Genomic DNA, 17,093 nt, shown 5'->3' with positions numbered 1-17,093 from the left:
AGATGTCATACTTAATGGCCTATAATTGCCAGGCTGAGATCATAATCCCTTTTAAAATATTGGAATGAAATCAGCTTTTCTCCAGTCCATAGGTACCATACCAGATGAAAGTAAATCTGAGAAAACCGAAATAGGGGATGGTCTAAAACTGAACTAAGCTCTCTTATAACCCAGGGGTGTATGCCATCTTACATTTTGTTAAAGCTTTATGAATCATATCCTGAGTCAGCCACTGATTAGTTTGAGTTGAGCCATCAGTGCAGCTACGAAGTGAGCATGGGAGCTCTGACTCCTCTATTGTATACACTGAAGAAGAGAACTGATTTAGCACATTTGCCTTTTTTTGTATCTGTTTCAACCATACTGGTACCATTATTTAAAGGAGCAACACCCTTTACCAGCATCTTTTTACTATTAATATACTTAAAAAACTTTTTGGGGTTTTCATAGCCTTAGCTATGCACTCTTCGTTTCCTTTGTTTGCCTTCCGGATTGCAGTTTTACATAATTTATTATAGTGCTTATATTCATAAGGGAGGAACTCCACAGGCGATTTCAGTGCGATCCGATGCACTGCGCAATAACGCAGGCGTGGTCGGATGCAACGGAAATAAGGAAAGCAATGTCGTATGTTGTCGCAGCGTTCGTCCGACGCGACACGACTGTCGGATGCAGACGCTGCACGCAGTCGTGTCACGTCGGATGAACGCTGCAACTTCATTTAACATTTCCATCTCTTACCTTATTTCCCTCGCATTTGACTTGACATCTGCGTTTTTGTGCAGCGCGCCAGAACGCTCCGAAATCGCCTGTGGAGTTCCTCCCTTAAATGTAGCTTCTGTCCCAACAGACTTGTTGTTTTTAAATGCCTTTCTCTTCTTTCCTGGAACACGAGTTAATGCAAACCATGCTTTCCAATTGTGTCTGTATTTACTGCACAGCAGGAAACCATGGAACACAGGTGGAACGTTTAAAAGAGCAACCACAAAAGCCTTAATAAAGCTTCCTTTGGTGTTTTCTAAAATCACAATGTTCCCTGCCAGGTGTATCTAGCTACTGGCTGGGAACCAACAGTACAAAAGTGCTAAGAGCATCCAGTTCTTCAAAAAAACCTGGGAAAACTATTAGCTGCAAGTAAAATGGCTGGGTGATACTAGTGAGGTTTTTGTGGAAAGTGCAATTAAACCTATGCTAAAGTTAACGTGTAAAGATACATTTCTTCTGTTTTATATGCGTTAAAGCAACTACTAGAATCCATGGAACTATAAGCCTTGTGGGTAAAAACACATCTGTAAATGCCCCTTGTTATGTGCTTTTTTAGGGATCTTGCAAACAAGCTTCTGCTTTTTCTTAGGATGGAGCTTTCATGCGTTTCACTAAAAAACCTACATACTTCTTTAAACCTACTCTGTCCTACTTTAGCTTCAACTATATTACTAGATTAATTTATCTGTTTAATTTACCTATTTTTGGTAAAGTTTCCCAGTTTACACAAAATTTTATATATATATATATTCATGAGCTATGAAGGTAATTAACCAAAAAAGAATCCAGTGGCTGTGGAAGACTGAAGCTTCTAGTTCAGAAATATCTACAGATGTGTCTCTCCGATTGTCAGCCTTCCAAAGCATTAATATCTTATGCTTTAGTCTTGGCAATTTCTCTCCTATAAAAGCTAATGGCGGGGAAGGATTAAGCCATGTCACTGGGACCAATGCCCTGGGGTGAGGACACACGTATCCCAAGAAATACAAAAATTTGACCAGAGTTAAATATGGGCCATAATATGGGGTTTACCTTGACGTGATATGCTAGTTTGTCCATTTTCTGGTCATTACTTTGTAACTAGAAATCCATGTTTTGAAAAATAGATACACTTTCAGATAGTAAATTATTGCTGGAACAGGGGACCAGGGAATGTGCATTGATCAATCCCCTTTCTTTTGTTTGCTTGTAGCCAATTTGGCCAGATCAATTGCACTTCCATTGCACTGATATAGTTTACTTTGCCTTGGAGTGCTCCCACAAACCTCCTTCTTTTTGTGTATTTCTGCCTTGCCCTAATTAGTGGACTAGGAAGGTGGCTATTAATACCATTCACTTATATAACATTCATGTATTCCACAGGACTTTATACAGATTATACACAAATTCACATCAGATTTTGCCCAAGTGGAGCTTACATTCTAAGGCCCCTAACACATGCAGGCGATATGTTCAGTTTTATAAGGAGACATTTAACCTTCTAATAGGTTTTGGGAGGGAACAGGTGTATCTCCCAAAAAATCCCGATGCAACCACAGGGGCAACATACAAATTCCTTGCAGAAAATCTCTATCTTGCCCTATCCTTGCTGTTTACGTCCCCTCCAAGTATGTTTATTGTTATTGAGATCTCACAGAGGCTAATCAATTAACCAAAACAGTTTCATAGTTACGGATACCTTGAAATAATTTCCTAATTAATGAGGCTTGGTGTGTGTGTGTGTTAAGGTAGATTACCCCCTTATCTAAAGAAACAAAAGTTCTGAATTCCTTCAACACGTATTATGTGTTCAACAACTGCAGTGAGTAAAAGTTAATGAACCTATACAGTAGAACCCCCATTTTACGTTTCAGGAATCCAGGAAAATGTAAAATCAGGGAAATGTATTATGCATGATATAAAGGTGGGACCACAAAACAACAATGTAAAATGAGGGAAACTTAAAATCAGGGGATGTAAAACGGGGGTTCTACTGTATTTAGTTAAAAAAAACTCACAAAAATGGAAATACATTAGGCATTAAGGCATGATCTGAATGAAGGCTTTATTTCAAGTATCTCATACATACTGTTCCATGCAAAATCAATGTTGCAATAGAATGTACAGGGCATTGCATGCATACAGTTCCTAGAATCATTGTGCAAATACAGTTTGTTTGAAGCAGGTCTTCTGCATTCTAACTGTAGCAGAACTAAAACTGCAGATAGATGCAGATAGATTTACAGATCACATATGATGAATTATAAAATAACATTGTTAATGACATATGCAAGGTATAAATAAACCTGATTTGTAAAGGACTGGGGAGAAAAATCTAAATGTGTGACTAAAAAAATGTTTAGGCATGTCTATATTAAATGTCAAACTCTTATGTTTTTCTGTAGATTTGTAAAATATGAATGTCTTCACTTCGATATTCCTTGTCATGTTTTTCCAGGGGTACTTCTTCATATTTAAAGTCCTCTGCTAATAGCTAAAAGAAAAATAACAACATTATAACATCAGTAAGCTGTATATACATCAAGCACCTTGTTTGACTTAATTATAATTTTATTCTGGAGATAGCACTTTGTAGAAATCCCTATAGTACTTTAGAACACACAAGAAAAATCTGTGCATAGACTTTTTATGGTTTAAGACACACACACAGATTAGTGTTGCAACACCCCGGTGACTGCACTGAATATTAACAATATTCCACTAGGTTCTGTTATTTGTTTATTTCCATAGCCTGTGGCGCTGATCTATAATTGTATCTTGAGTAGTTGAATATATGTTGCAAATATATTCTGCTATAAAAGAAGGGGTGAGTAACAAAAAAAAAATCCTTTATATTCTGACTGCTGCCATGGAATAGAATATCCACAGTGCTAACATGACAAATACAAAGCTAGACTTTCTAGTTAAAAAAGTATTCTGCCAATTTTGAAGGTAATCCATAATGGTGTGAGGTAGTAATTATTCGTGTCACAGCTCCCAAAAATGGAATAAATGCAAACCAAGTATACTTACTGTATATTCAGTACTATTAAATTTAAAAACCTGCTATTGAAGTGTGTGCAACCAATGTTGGATATATACATATAATACACAAAAGCCAGGAATATCTTGTAAATTATATCCTTATAAACGGTGAGTTCTGTCATTTCTGTCACATGACTCACTAAAACTTGTGTATAATAATAAAGTACCCCCCGTTGCAAAATATGAGGATATTAGAAGTTACCTCAGAGTTCCTTCGGCCTCGTGTTTTTATACGGTCATAAAACTCCTCGGTAACTTATAATATCCTTATATTTTACAAAAGGGGGTACTTTATTCACTATAAAATTAATGCTAGTGATAAGTTATTATTCACAAAGCCAAACAATAACATAAAACTGCTCACAGGTCTGTCTAATGTTGTACTAGGACAACATTAAAAATGAAGACAATATTGCTCCTTGACCTACAAGCTTGTTTTGTAAATAATACTGTGCTGTCCAGCTTTTAGATGTAATGGAGCCATTATACAACACTGTGGGTAAAAACATACTGAAATATTTAGATTACAAAAATATTTTTATGAAGTCATTCTGCAGGGTGTGGGCATAAAATGTGCTGATCAAGTGAAAACTGTAAGCTGTTTAGGAGTCCATCCTAGAAACAGGACTGATTTCTGTTTTTTTATTTTGTACATCAGGTTAATAATGTACCTATGTAAGACTTCTTTACCAAACAAAGAATTTATACAGAAGCATGTAAGAAAATCATCCTTATTTCTCACGTTGGGTGTATGGTTTGTGTTCTGTAAAATCAAACATCAACATTTACTATCAGTCGCACAGCACAATAAACAGTTACATATTTGCACTCTGATATATTGGGCAACAGACCAACAGAATCATAATGTCCAGATTTCATATTTGTGGCAGAGGAATATCTCAAGCACAGGGCAATGGCACATAGGTGCTATTAAGTGCAATAATAATGCTACGTTAAAGTTCCCAAAACAGCTCAGCGCATGCGAACATTAAAATCACTTGACAAGGGCTTGTGCCAGTGCTAGTCAGGCAACAGTTGCTTGAAAAATCTTATGAACACCTAACACACTTCAGCTTACCTCAAAAAACCTCTTCTCTATTTGAGGGTTTTTGCCCATAGTTCTTTGTTCATAACAACACAAGATACACGTGTCACTCCCAGTAAGGTCCCTCAGAGTCTTTAGCAGTGGTTCCAGAGACTGCGGATGAAAAAAAAAAAAAGAATTGTTATGAAATGGATTAAATGTGTAGCATTAATCACATATATGAAAGTAAAGTACACCCCAGAAATAGCATGTGCTGTTGTTAGTATGAAAGGAGGAGCTACACATTTTGCATTCCTCATCCAAAGCTGTACATAATTAATATAAAGGAAATGGGTCTAGAAGCCTGATTCAAACAATGAAGTCAGCATGGTTGTAGCCACTTTAAAAACGCTGTAAAGCACATGCAACAGCTTTAAAGATAAATCTGGTTAATATGAAAATCTGGGAAAACAGACTATTGTAGCATGAAAAACACTGCTCGTAATTGATTCCATAGTCGTAAACCTTCCAAAAAAGTTAAACAATTTTCTCAGACCTCTTCATAGTAGATGCAGTCAGCCAATAAGATGTAATCAGGTTTAGGCACCAATTCTTTAACTTCTTCACCCCTGGAAACAAAATAAACAAAACAAATGATGACTTGAAAAACATTGGTACAGACACTAAATAAGATTACAGAAGGCAAGTAAAATATTTCTTCAAGCCATTGGCGAGTAACTGCAGAGTACATAGGTCTATGTCGGAAATACAAACCATTTTAGTACCTTCGCTTGGCAAGAACCTCTGATAAAGTGAGAGTTACTTTCAATGTTTGTTTTCATTAGTTCCTGCAGGTCTTCAAGATCAGTGACCATGACATTTGCTCTGCAAGAAAAAGAAAACACTTAACATCACTTCAACTGATCTGCTCATGCCATTCTCATATAGTAGCTTATATGATACGCATAGCATACAATTAAAAAAAACGAAAGGCACAGATTTCAGCATTCGGTATTGGTATCCTTTCCCAAATAGTTGTGCTTTCACTAAGGGGCTTAAAGGAATTGTTCAGTGTAAAAATAAAAACTGGGTAAATAGATGGGCTGTGCAAAATAAAAAATGTTTCTAATATAGTCAGTTAGCCAAAAATGTAATGTATAAAGGCTGGAGTGATTTGATGTATAACAAGTCAGTCTGAACACTACTTCCTGCTTTTCAGCTCTCTTGGTTTACACTGACTGGTTGCCGTGGTTACCAGGCAGTAACCAATCAGAGACTTGAGGGGGGGCCACATGGGTCATATCTGTTGCTTTTGAATCTGAGCTGAATGCTGAGGATCAACTACAAACTCACTGAACAGAAATGTACCATGTGGCCCCCCTTCAAGTCGCTGACTAACTCAGTTATAGAGCTGAAAAGCAGGAAGTTGGATTCTGGCTGTTTTATTAGATATCTGTTCACTCCAGCCTTTATACATTACATTTTTGGCTAACTAACTATATTAGAAACATTTTTTATTTTGCACAGCCTATTTACCCAGTTTTTATTTTCACACTGAACTATTCCTTTAAGAAATGTTTTACGATGTCTATACACTCAGCAATGCAGTTTGACCTTATTGCCTAAACGGCAACAACATAACATAACAACATATCATTACCCTAACCTGCTACCCCATTAGATTGAAGTTATTCTGTTAAAGGAGTTGTTCACCTTTGAGTGAACTTTTAGTATGATGCAGAGAGTGATGTTCTGAGACAATTTGCAATGGGTTTTCATTTTTTTTTTTACTTATTTGTGGTTCTCGAGTTATTTATTATTTTATTTAGCAGCTCTCCGATTTCAGCAATCTGGTTTCTAAGATCCAAATTACCCTAGCAAACATGCATTGATTTGAATAAGCTCTCCGGTTTACAATTTCAGCAATCTGGTTGCTAAGGTCCAAATTGATTTGAATAAAAGAATGGAATATGAATATAAGAGGGACTGAATAGAAAGACGAGTAATAAAAAGTAGCAAAAAAAAACATTTGTAGCCTTACAGAGCATTTGTTGTTAGATGGACCCTTATTTGATGAATACACATTTAATTTTATACTGTCTGTAAGCCCCGTGCAGGGTGCCTCACTATAATACTGGATACTTTGCCCCATAACCCCACTTGTACAATTACCCCTGCGTGGCTGCCATGATGCCAACAATGCCGGTGCCGGCACCCAGCTCTAACACACACTTTCCGCTCAGCCGGTGGCCCTCAGGACACATAAATTCTCGGCTCTCGAGAAACTTTGAGAGTACGATAGCTGCGTCCCATACCACACAGCCCACATCCCCGGAGCTTAGTTGTCGTATAACCAGCACAGATCCATCGTGAAGTTCCAGTTCCCGTAGAAAGCAGTCCATTGGCTCCGCCATGACAGCAGCGCCGCGTTCCCGCACATGCGCAAAAGAAGCTTACAAGGCTGTGAACGCGCAGTCCCAGGACTACTGGGCCAATGGCCGCGCACGCGTTATCTTAACTGTTTCCGTGTAACAGATGCGTTGCGTGCAGCGTGCATAGGGATTGTGTGACTGGTGCGCGCGTTCTAGGGGAATCAATATCGGCAGCTGGGATTGAGTGCATCATAGCAGTACACTAATATTAACCAAAGGACAGGCCTCTCATTATTTACGACAAACTACCAAATACCAGTACCATGACATTCAGAAAAAGTTTTGACAATCAGAACTATACAGTCTGGGACAGCCACAATCGTCTCTTCACAAGTATTGAACCTACACATTTAGGTCAAATATATGTCAAAAGTCAAAGTAAACTTTATTGTCATCTCAGCAGCATACAAATACACAGTGAGACGAGACAAGGTGGCTCCAGCTAGTACATATCACAAAAAGGCATGCTTGGCAACGTTCCATTTTGTATTTTTATCATTCTGCCCTACTAATAACAGTGCTATCGAGCATCATTCTTACCTGACAGGTACCCGCAAGCAAATGGGACTTTTTGCTTGTCATTGTTATTAAGCTGACAACATATGCACATAGGGTTGCCACCTGTTTGGTTTTGACCTGAACAGTTCAGTTTTTGTAAGGCCTGTTCGGGTCTGAAATTTCTGTTAATTTTTCAGCCTTATGAAAACCAAACAATAAATGAAAATCATTTAAATACTAAGATACTGTCACGGTTGGCACCCTAAATTCAGAACCGATGCTAAGCACCCTGTTCTCGGCTCTTGCTGCCGCCTTTCACCTTGGGAGGTTGCCGACAGGTCTTATTAAGAGAGGTGCAAAGCGAAGGGTTCTGAACGAGCAAAGGGGCACAACGGTAAGGCAAAGTCTTTGGGCAGAAGGTCACAGTACAAGGCGTAGACAGAAAGTGAAATCAAATCAGGCCAGGTCGAGGCAGGCGGAGTACAAGCGGAGTCAAACAGGCATGGATCAAACCAGGAGATCAATCAGGAGGGTTACGGATAGAAGAGTCGTTTACCAGGCAGGGTCAGGGTTTCGGAAGTCAGAATCGTCACAAAACAGGCAGGGGTCACAACAGGTATCAGAATCAGACAGGAATAAACTCATATAGGCACCAGGAACTCACTAGGAATGAACCTATAACGGGCAACTAGAAAATACAAAATGTCCTTTTAAATCCATTTGAATTTTGCGCCATTGTGGACATTGTAACAGATACTCCCCTCAAGATGGCTTAGTTACTATCAAGTACAGTTCATTTCTTATTATTGCAGATACAAAAAAAAGCAAATCAATCAAAAATAAGAATGCTTTTTTTCTAAATTAGCATTGCTGTATTTCAGAGCTTTCTGGATAACTGATTTCTGTATAATAGATCTCATACCTGTAATTAAAGCAGAATATAGCTAGAGATAGGGTTGCCACCTGTGTGGTTTTGAACTGGGCATCAACACTTTAAAACATTGAGAATACTGGATAGAAATCTAGCCAGTTGCATTTAAATGATGCAATAACCTTTCCTGGTGTCATAACTCCACCAACATCATTGTGCCCACCTCTGATGTCATCATACCTGTTCCTACATCACTGCCCCATCCCCAATGTTATCTGCCCCCCTGTGTTTGGGTTTAGCCATCAGCAAAGGTGGCAACCCTATATGCACATACTGTATAATACAGTACAGCTGAAATGACAACTAAATAAATGACTGGACAGGCAAATCAGGTCATTGGTCTGTCACCCCAAAACTGCACTTCCTCTGGGTGACCATTTGACAATCTGTTGGAAATGCCAGGGGGGCTGCTGTAAGATACAAGACAGACACTATTGGGCCTGTGAGGGGCAGTTGGGGTTGGGCCTCTGTGTACGGGATATGCTAGTAGGGTTGCCAGCCTTTCTGGAAAAAAATACCGGCCCTCCTATATATTTATCTTTTTTCCCTTTTAATAACATTGGGATGAGCCATCATTTTTACAGGCCAGGCCGGTAAAATACTGGCCAGGTGGCAACCCTATATGCCAGGCTTGGGTTACTTCTGAACAAGAGACATTGGAGCGAATGTCTTGCAGTAGAGTGAAAAATGTGATATAAACATCATCTTACTCAAATAAGACATTTTCTAAATATAATCAATAAAAATGCTGTACTGTTTCTTAAATAATCAAGTTTCTCTTTATTATTCATCTACCAGCATTTGTCTCTCTTCATTTTCTCTTCATGCAGGTGTCTGATTTTTGCCGAAGTCAGTAATTATTTTAGATTTTGTTTGTGTTGGAATCAGTTATTTAAGTGATCGGCAAGGAAAAAGAACCCCCCCCCAAATATATATTAATATCTAACTGTACAGCAAGGTCTTTCTCTTCCAGGATTTATCTATTGAGAAGCACACATTTTAGATACTGGCAAAATTGAGGATTTTAGCAATACAAATATATTTATTTGTTTTTATAATTAAAAATTGTCAGCCACTACTTGTTATTACTGTTGAATAAAAGCATAAGATTAACCTCAGTTCAAGTGTGCACTGCCATTACTATCACTTGTAGGAGTAAACAGTTTTATTCCATTAACGTTCTACTTTGGGGTCCAACAATTCTTCGTGCAACCCCTTGACTCTTAATAAAGTTATAGATATATCATAAAATTGCTTTATTTAGCTATTGAGCCATACTGTGTGTAATGCTGAAATTAAATACTATCCCAGGGTCTCACCCTAATTATGTTAGACGTCAATAATACTTAAATGAAACCTAGACGGACTTCTACAGCAACCTTGGATCTTCAAAAAAAATTCACTGTAGTTGGTTCTGCTAAAGAATAAAACAAATGATGTCGTCCAATTTATAAGGTGCTAAAAATACTTTCTTCATCACTGCACTTCCCTATGAAGGGGAAGGAAAGCGGTTTATATATCTCAAGACCCCCCTCTCGAACTACCCCAGCCACACCAGACAATTAGGCTCTGCTCCCCCATACCTTGAAATAAAGGGCAGAGTAGCATAGGTGGCCTCCATATCTGGTGACAATTTGCTCCTGGCGTCAACAGTTCATACTTCAAGTTGGTATTTGCCACTGGATAGCCAGAGACAGTAGCTAATAAACCTTCTGGGAGAAGTGGGATGATATGGTGAGTGTGGGTAGTGTGGTTTGGGAGGGGGGCTCTGCTGGGGCCTAAAAAATGTCATTGTTGTAGAAATTTCATTGAAATCAATTTTGTAAGGGTTGATCTAGAAAACAAATTTCAGTGATATTATGTTGAAGAAGAACAAATTTGAAAACTGGTTCATATTTTTCAAAATTTTTCCGGCTGCAATGCTTTATAAATATTGCAGGTCTTGTACATTTATGCGCAGACAGAAAAAAGAAATCAACCTTACAAGCACCAAATATGGCCGCAAGGTGTCACTATAGAACCACTGCAAATAGCGGCAAGTTTGCAACAGCCGTTTACAGGATAAAAAGGTTATAGCATTACAATTTACATAACAATACAGAATAATGTAACTCTGCAAGTCAAAAACATAGCAGTTGTAATATCAGCTTTAATTGCAATAAAAGCAAATCAGTCATGGGTGAAAGCGTGATCTATCAGTCGGAATGAAAGCGTATACCATTCTGTGTATTTATAGCACAGGGAGTTCTCCTGTTTTTATATTTGTGAAGCAATTACGTTTCCATCTGACTGGCACGCCCAGTGCCAAATACATTCCGAGAATTACAGAAGCATTTACTAGCTCCCTGCCTGTTAAGAAGTGTCAGTGAATAAATGTAATGAACATTGTATGTGCTTTAACATCCTTTTGCTGAGATATCTGATATCCTGCAGTTGCAATGGCTAAGATGCTTCTGCAGCTAAAGAAATATAAAAAAACACCCTACCCAAGCAATGTTTCTCTATTTTCCGTCAGCAGGAAAAATACTGATTTCTGCTGGAAGAGCTGCCAAGCCATAAACAGAAGCTGGCGTCTATGTTGTTGCTGATTGAACTGAAGTTTGCAAACACTTGGCTGTGGTGAGAGCTGACACCTCTGCTTATGAAGTGCTTAGTAAACAATCAGTGATTGCTGCCAAGAGTTAGGCTCAGCGTCAAACACTGCAATATATGAAACAAGTACCGGGGAAAGTTGCACTTGGCTCAAAAGAGCAAGTTGCACTTGGCTCAAGCAGACTTGTGCAAAATATGAGGAGTACAGGATCTTCTAAAAGCCTATATTTTGGGGCTTATTTATCAAAGGTTGAGTTTGTGAGATTTGTGAGGTTAAATAAACTCGATTGAATACAACCGGGGGAAAAAAATTGAATACTCGAATTGTTCAAGTTAAAGGCCAAAAAAACCTTGAATACCTCGAAACGATCGAGTTTTCAAGTGCAAACCACTGTAAAAAAACAAAACAAAAATCATTAAGGCAAAAAACATGACCTCGACAACTTTTTACTGGAGTTTTTTTTCCGGATTTGGGCTTTTAGCAACTCTGGGGCATAATAAATGTCAATAAATTAGATTTTTTTTTATTCTGAAAAATTAAAATTTTTAGTAAAGCTACCCTCGAAAAACTCAAATTTATGAGGAAAAACACAGCTCGACCTTTCATAAATAACCCCTATAATGTATATGTGCGTATTTCAAGTATGAAAAGTCACACTTACATTTTACATCTTATTAAAAAATGTTAAAATTCTAAATTCTAAAATTGGATGTGTCAAATATCGGACAAGGAGAACAACACAGCTTTATAAAGAGCACCAAGAAAGCCAGTATCCATCAATTAAAAAGTTGAAGTTTAGTAATCAATCATTAAAAATCGCATCAACATGATATGCTGATATGCTCAGTTGTCAAAAGCAACTTGGGGCAGTTACCAGACTTCAAAAGAGGACAAAAATTGGTGTAAATTGCAGGTTCATCAGTCATAAAACTGGTGGTAATTTTTTTAATGTGTTACAGATAATAGTCTTGGAATCAGGCCTGTACTGAGAATCAAAATAGACCCTGACAACTTAGGGAAACAGAGGCCCAAATAAGCCAAATAAATAGTACTTTTCTGTGGCAACTTAGAGCAGAAACACTAATCAAAGGAGGGCACTCCAAATCGCAAAAAATATGCAAAAAAATGCTGGGGTGCTGATTACCCAGGGATACCAACAACAAGTAGTCGAAAAGCTCAATATAACATAGAATGGGTTCGCACACTCTAAATAACATACAAACAATTTATACACAATGATACTAGCAAGTATATACATACCACCAATTTTGTAAGTTTCAAGGCAAAAAATTAAGACAAACCACAAGGAGCAGATAGACTTTGCCAAAGGATGAGAATACCCCAACGTTTCGGCACACTAGCCTTTGTCAAGGGGGATTTACAGCAGCCCCACTGTCATTTGCCAGAACCCACAGATTGCCAGCCCTGTTTGGAATTCTTGACAAAATGTGCCTAATAAAGAGAAGCTGCATTGGCAATGGGGGACAGTTAATCCAAGGCAAATCTATTAAACAAAAACAGTATGTTGTCCAAGCAGGTCTGGAAAATGTTGTCCAAAGTCAATGTAGATGGATTAAGGAGCATAACAACGGCCTCTCATCTATGGATTGTAAATATATATAATGAGTCATCTTTCACCCTATGTTCAGCATCCCAGCATTTGCATTTGGAGAAAGCCAAAGCATCATGTAACCCACAATGCCAGTTACCTACAGCTGAACATTTTGAATCCATAACAGTATTGGCCTAAAAGTCATTTAAGATTTATGATTACTCTTTATGTACATAGAAAAGCCAAGGAATATAAAGCTTATTACAGAACCATCTGCACACTGTTTCCTCATGGTCCTGTCTTTTGCAGACTAATGTCTTGTAGATACTACTAAACAAATATTTTAACTTACAGTTCGAGGCACTGAGCCATTGATTTCCAACAAGTCTCTGCAATATTGTCCTGTCAGGCTTTGACTTTGTTATAAGCATTGTGTAATGTGCTACATGTGGCACGATGGTGGCATCACTGTTCTCCCACAAGCACAGCCGCATAAACATCAATGCACGAGTGGTGAAAATGAAATTCTGATCGGCTGTGTTTGACTTTTAGTCTGATTTCTGATTCTCTGTGAACACTACCTGCCCTGACCTCTGCCTGGTCTTTGACCACAATCAATGGTAACCCCTTGGTACTTTGTTATTGGACTTTTACTAGCCATACCTATCTGCCTGTGCCTACCTTGCCTCCCACCTGTTTCTGTGCTTTTTTCCTGTAACTTCCTTGCCTTTTCTGATTTTTCAAGTGTCTGTTCCATGTACTTACTTACATTGCCTGCCTTTTCTTATGTTCCTGTGCCAATATAAGGCCTCTTATCCAGTACCTGACCTGTTTCTGCCCCAGTTCCTGCTTCCACCATAGTCCACAACTCCAGTCTGGACCAGTGGCCCTAACAAAGGTCACCTAATGCTGTTGGCACATGGGCTGTGTTCTCTCCTATTCAGCAAGATGAGAATCTCCAAAGTTACCTCTGCTGCCTCCCATTTCCTTCAATGGAAACAGTCTGATATTACTGATATCCCTTACCTGAAAATGCACATTGCCTGAAAATGCACATTACCTGAAAATGCACATTACCTGAAAATGCACATTACCTGAAAATGCACATTACCTGAAAATGCACATTTCCTGAAAATGCACATTTATGGACCTGTGAACTACTTGGACTAGCAGTCTCAGGCAGTTCCCTTTAAAGTTAATGGAAAGCAGAAAAAATGCCTTTTGTGCCCTAAGAGTTGTGGAATTTACCAGCATTCTATTTCAATTTGGTAGAAAGAGCTTAAATGCCTCTGTTGCAAATGGGATGCAATTGCCGTGGGGTTCTATGGGAAGCCTGGGGTATAAAGCTAATACTTACTGCCTTCTTTTCTTTTTTAATGCTGTTAGAATTAATAGATATTGCCATATAGTGCTATATGAATTTGTGGCATCTCTTTTATTCTACTTACATTTTTTTTTAAAGCTAAGCACCACTTAAGTTTATTAGTACCTTATTTTGTGTGATAAATGTAATGGAAATCATTGGTATTGTATTCTGTCTCTTTATACCTAGTGCTGTTTAATTCATCATCAACAAATGCTCAGAAGTAGAATTATAATAGCAATCAAAGCACTCAAATCAAAGCACCTCAGTTGTAAAGCATAATGCCTCTGTAATTGCCACTTTGATATAGGTATATTTGTATTTCTTAAAATTGGAAGGGACAGGTATTCCTAAAAAAATACACATATATCAATATATACTTATATAGTGAATTATGCTATTGTATTTAAATAGCACATGTAACAATAATAAAGGCACATTTCTTAGAGTATATTTTAATTTATACAGAAGTGATACTTATGATATAGATAAGAAGTAAGATTTTACAAAGTAAGAGAACAATCACCTGGTACACCTAGTGACAATTAGTATAACATATATTAAAATAAAGACTTCTATTATGTTTGATCAGAGAAACAGCTTACACGTGTTCAATACTAGTTAAGTGTTGGAGCACAGTAAACAAATATTATACTTGGTCATACTTTGTTTGGGCTCAACCAAAGTAGTTGGCCAAGGTACAAAATAATTTTATATCCCTATAGACAACTCTTTTTGGTCCCATGCATAGAAAACCACATGGAGTGGCTGGTAATTCATTCCAGGATGTGCTGGTAGATCAAGTGCACAACTGATGCCTGCATAGCCCAAATTAAATTGCATAGTGACTGTCAGCAAGAGCTATTGCAGGCCTGAAATAAGTCAGATCTATATGACTAGTACTGGCCTAAGAAACTGCTCCTGAACTCGAGTTATCACTGGAAAGGAAAGCCCAAGGCTTAGTATTAATGGCAAGAATTCATGTTTTTCAAGCCAGTATTGCTAAGCAACTGTTTACAGTAGCAAAGTGACATCACTTGGCCTTCATGGCAGATTTTGTTGGTTCTTCAAATGTTCCAATGAAGTGCCAAACTATATCAGTTTCGGATAGCAGAATATGAGGTTTGAAAGATTATTTCTTTTCAAAAATACTAATTGTGAAAATAAAACAAATTAGCTGATTTTTTAATGATGTAAAAGGACTCCATTTTAATGTTGCTTGTGCTGATGTTTTGGGACAGTTGCTTTCAGTCAGGATGAATATGACACTTGAATGACAGAGCAAATAGAAATCTGACAGTCACTTGTGAAGCTATTAAACATATATACCACTGCTTCCAATATTGCTACCAGAGTATCATCTATTCACTATGAGCACTATGTCCATTTTAAAAAAAACTTTAATAAAAAATAATCCATGTTTTCAGCCATTAGGTTTTATGAAAGGCACTAGGCAATTTGTATCATAGTAAACTGATAATGGACTAATAATAGCAGCAAATGTTAAGGAGTTATATCGATTAAAACGAAGAATTGCATGATTTGGATTTGGTATAATAAATGTAGTTTGAATGAATGTCAGGAGTATGGCCAATTGAACCCTATATAAAGTTGAGAGACAAAGAATAAAGGCCTAAAGCAGGGGTATCCAAACTTTTTGCAGCGAGGGCCGGATTTGGTGAGGGGGGCCGACCATTCAGCCTGACATTCTTTGAACCATTAACATTAAATTACAGGAATCGTGTAGCTGTAGCAGTAATATTTGGACACATTAGTGAAATGATCTGCCACTTGGTCTTTACTGTTGTCTGTGTGCTGAAGGTGTTAGCAATAGACACGTACTGGCACGTAGTGACGCACTGCTCTTTATAGCTTTTTATAACTTGTGTGTGTGGGGGGGGTTACTTTTTTAGCGCTGATGTCTGTGTGGTATTTGGGTGGGATGGAGTGGGGGGATCTGGGTGGGGCTTGGGCGCTAGTGTTGGCGGGGCCCAGGACCCGAAAATGTTGTTGTACGGGGCCCCGTGATTTCTAATTGCTGCCCTGCAAGTGTATAATATTTACAGACTGTGGGGCAAAAGGACTAATTTTTGGCAGCTACTGCTTCGCCAGGCGCTAATTCGTTACCACTACGCTAATTCACTAAAATGCAAAATTGCGCTTCAGCAGCCAAACACTAGCGAATTTTAACGTTACTGTGGCAGTGCGAGCATTTCATAGCGAATTTACGCTACCGTTCATTTCTGCTTAGCGAAACTTCGCCAGTACTCTTATGCTTAGATCAATTTGAATAGGGCAAATAAAATAGTCAAATAGACGTCTTTATTTAAGATGTTTGTGCAAATGCTTGAAGTGGCCACTTTTTACTACAAATGTTCAATGAACCATGATAAAGACATAAAAGATCCTCTAATGCCCTAGACATGAGCCCACCTAAACACTAATGTGGCAAGCCCCTCAAATGTCTGGAAAAAAATGTTAACACAAAAATCTTTAATAGTTCAGACTTTTGAAGGCAATTCCGCTTTAAAAAAGTAAAAGTCACCTGCATTTTTTTACAACTTTTATGAATTTCCAGCATACATGATATGATGTCATTGACATAAGATTGAGGAAGATGTAGATTCGTTTTATCAGTTCACCTGGTCTGAGGTGGTGAAGTAAACTCTATTGAAAGAGGTAACATTCAATAAAATTCAGTGAACTTCGGAGTAACAACCGGAGAAAAGTCACCTGGTGATACAGTGCAAACGTACGCTAGCAACTGTCTCTTTCGCTGTGGATGAGATTTCTGGCGAATTGTCGCTAGCGACGGCCACTTCACCCTCTAGTGAATCTGCCCCTAAGATACTTGAATTGAATGTGCATCCGTCATTTGAAAAGAAAATGTTTTCCTCTGAAATATGAACAG

At 38.1% G+C, this 17,093-nt stretch overlaps 1 protein-coding gene across 1 annotated transcript; it reads right to left on the bottom strand.

Moving 5' to 3' along the window:
- Positions 1–2,795: 2,795 nt before the first annotated feature.
- vcpkmt.L (valosin containing protein lysine methyltransferase L homeolog) lies at positions 2,796–7,301 on the bottom strand. Its single transcript, XM_018230520.2, has 5 exons — positions 6,986–7,301; positions 5,588–5,698; positions 5,370–5,442; positions 4,868–4,987; positions 2,796–3,238 (listed from the first exon to the last, which is right to left on the bottom strand). The coding sequence occupies exons 1-5, from the start codon at positions 7,225–7,227 to the stop codon at positions 3,134–3,136; spliced, it is 651 nt and encodes a 216-aa protein (XP_018086009.1). The 5' UTR covers positions 7,228–7,301; the 3' UTR covers positions 2,796–3,133.
- Between the last annotated feature and the right edge of the window lie 9,792 nt (positions 7,302–17,093).

The sequence above is a fragment of the Xenopus laevis genome, chromosome 8L (genome assembly GCF_017654675.1).
Source record: "Xenopus laevis strain J_2021 chromosome 8L, Xenopus_laevis_v10.1, whole genome shotgun sequence".
Taxonomy (NCBI): Eukaryota; Metazoa; Chordata; class Amphibia; order Anura; family Pipidae; genus Xenopus; species Xenopus laevis.
The sequence above is the reverse complement of the archived record's forward strand: the minus strand, read 5'-3'. Positions and strand labels throughout refer to the sequence as shown.

Bases quoted from the DNA above. Each gene is read 5' to 3' on its own strand.
- vcpkmt.L (XM_018230520.2), bottom strand. From the start codon at position 7,227: ATGGCGGAGCCAATGGACTGCTTTCTACGGGAACTGGAACTTCACGAT. The intron at 5,699-6,985 runs GTAATTGTACAA...TTTTTCTTGCAG, and splicing joins ATCATGGCAGCCACGCAGGG to AGCAAATGTCATGGTCACTG. The intron at 3,239-4,867 runs GTAAGCTGAAGT...TTTTTCTTTTAG, and splicing joins TAGAGAAGAGGTTTTTTGAG to CTATTAGCAGAGGACTTTAA.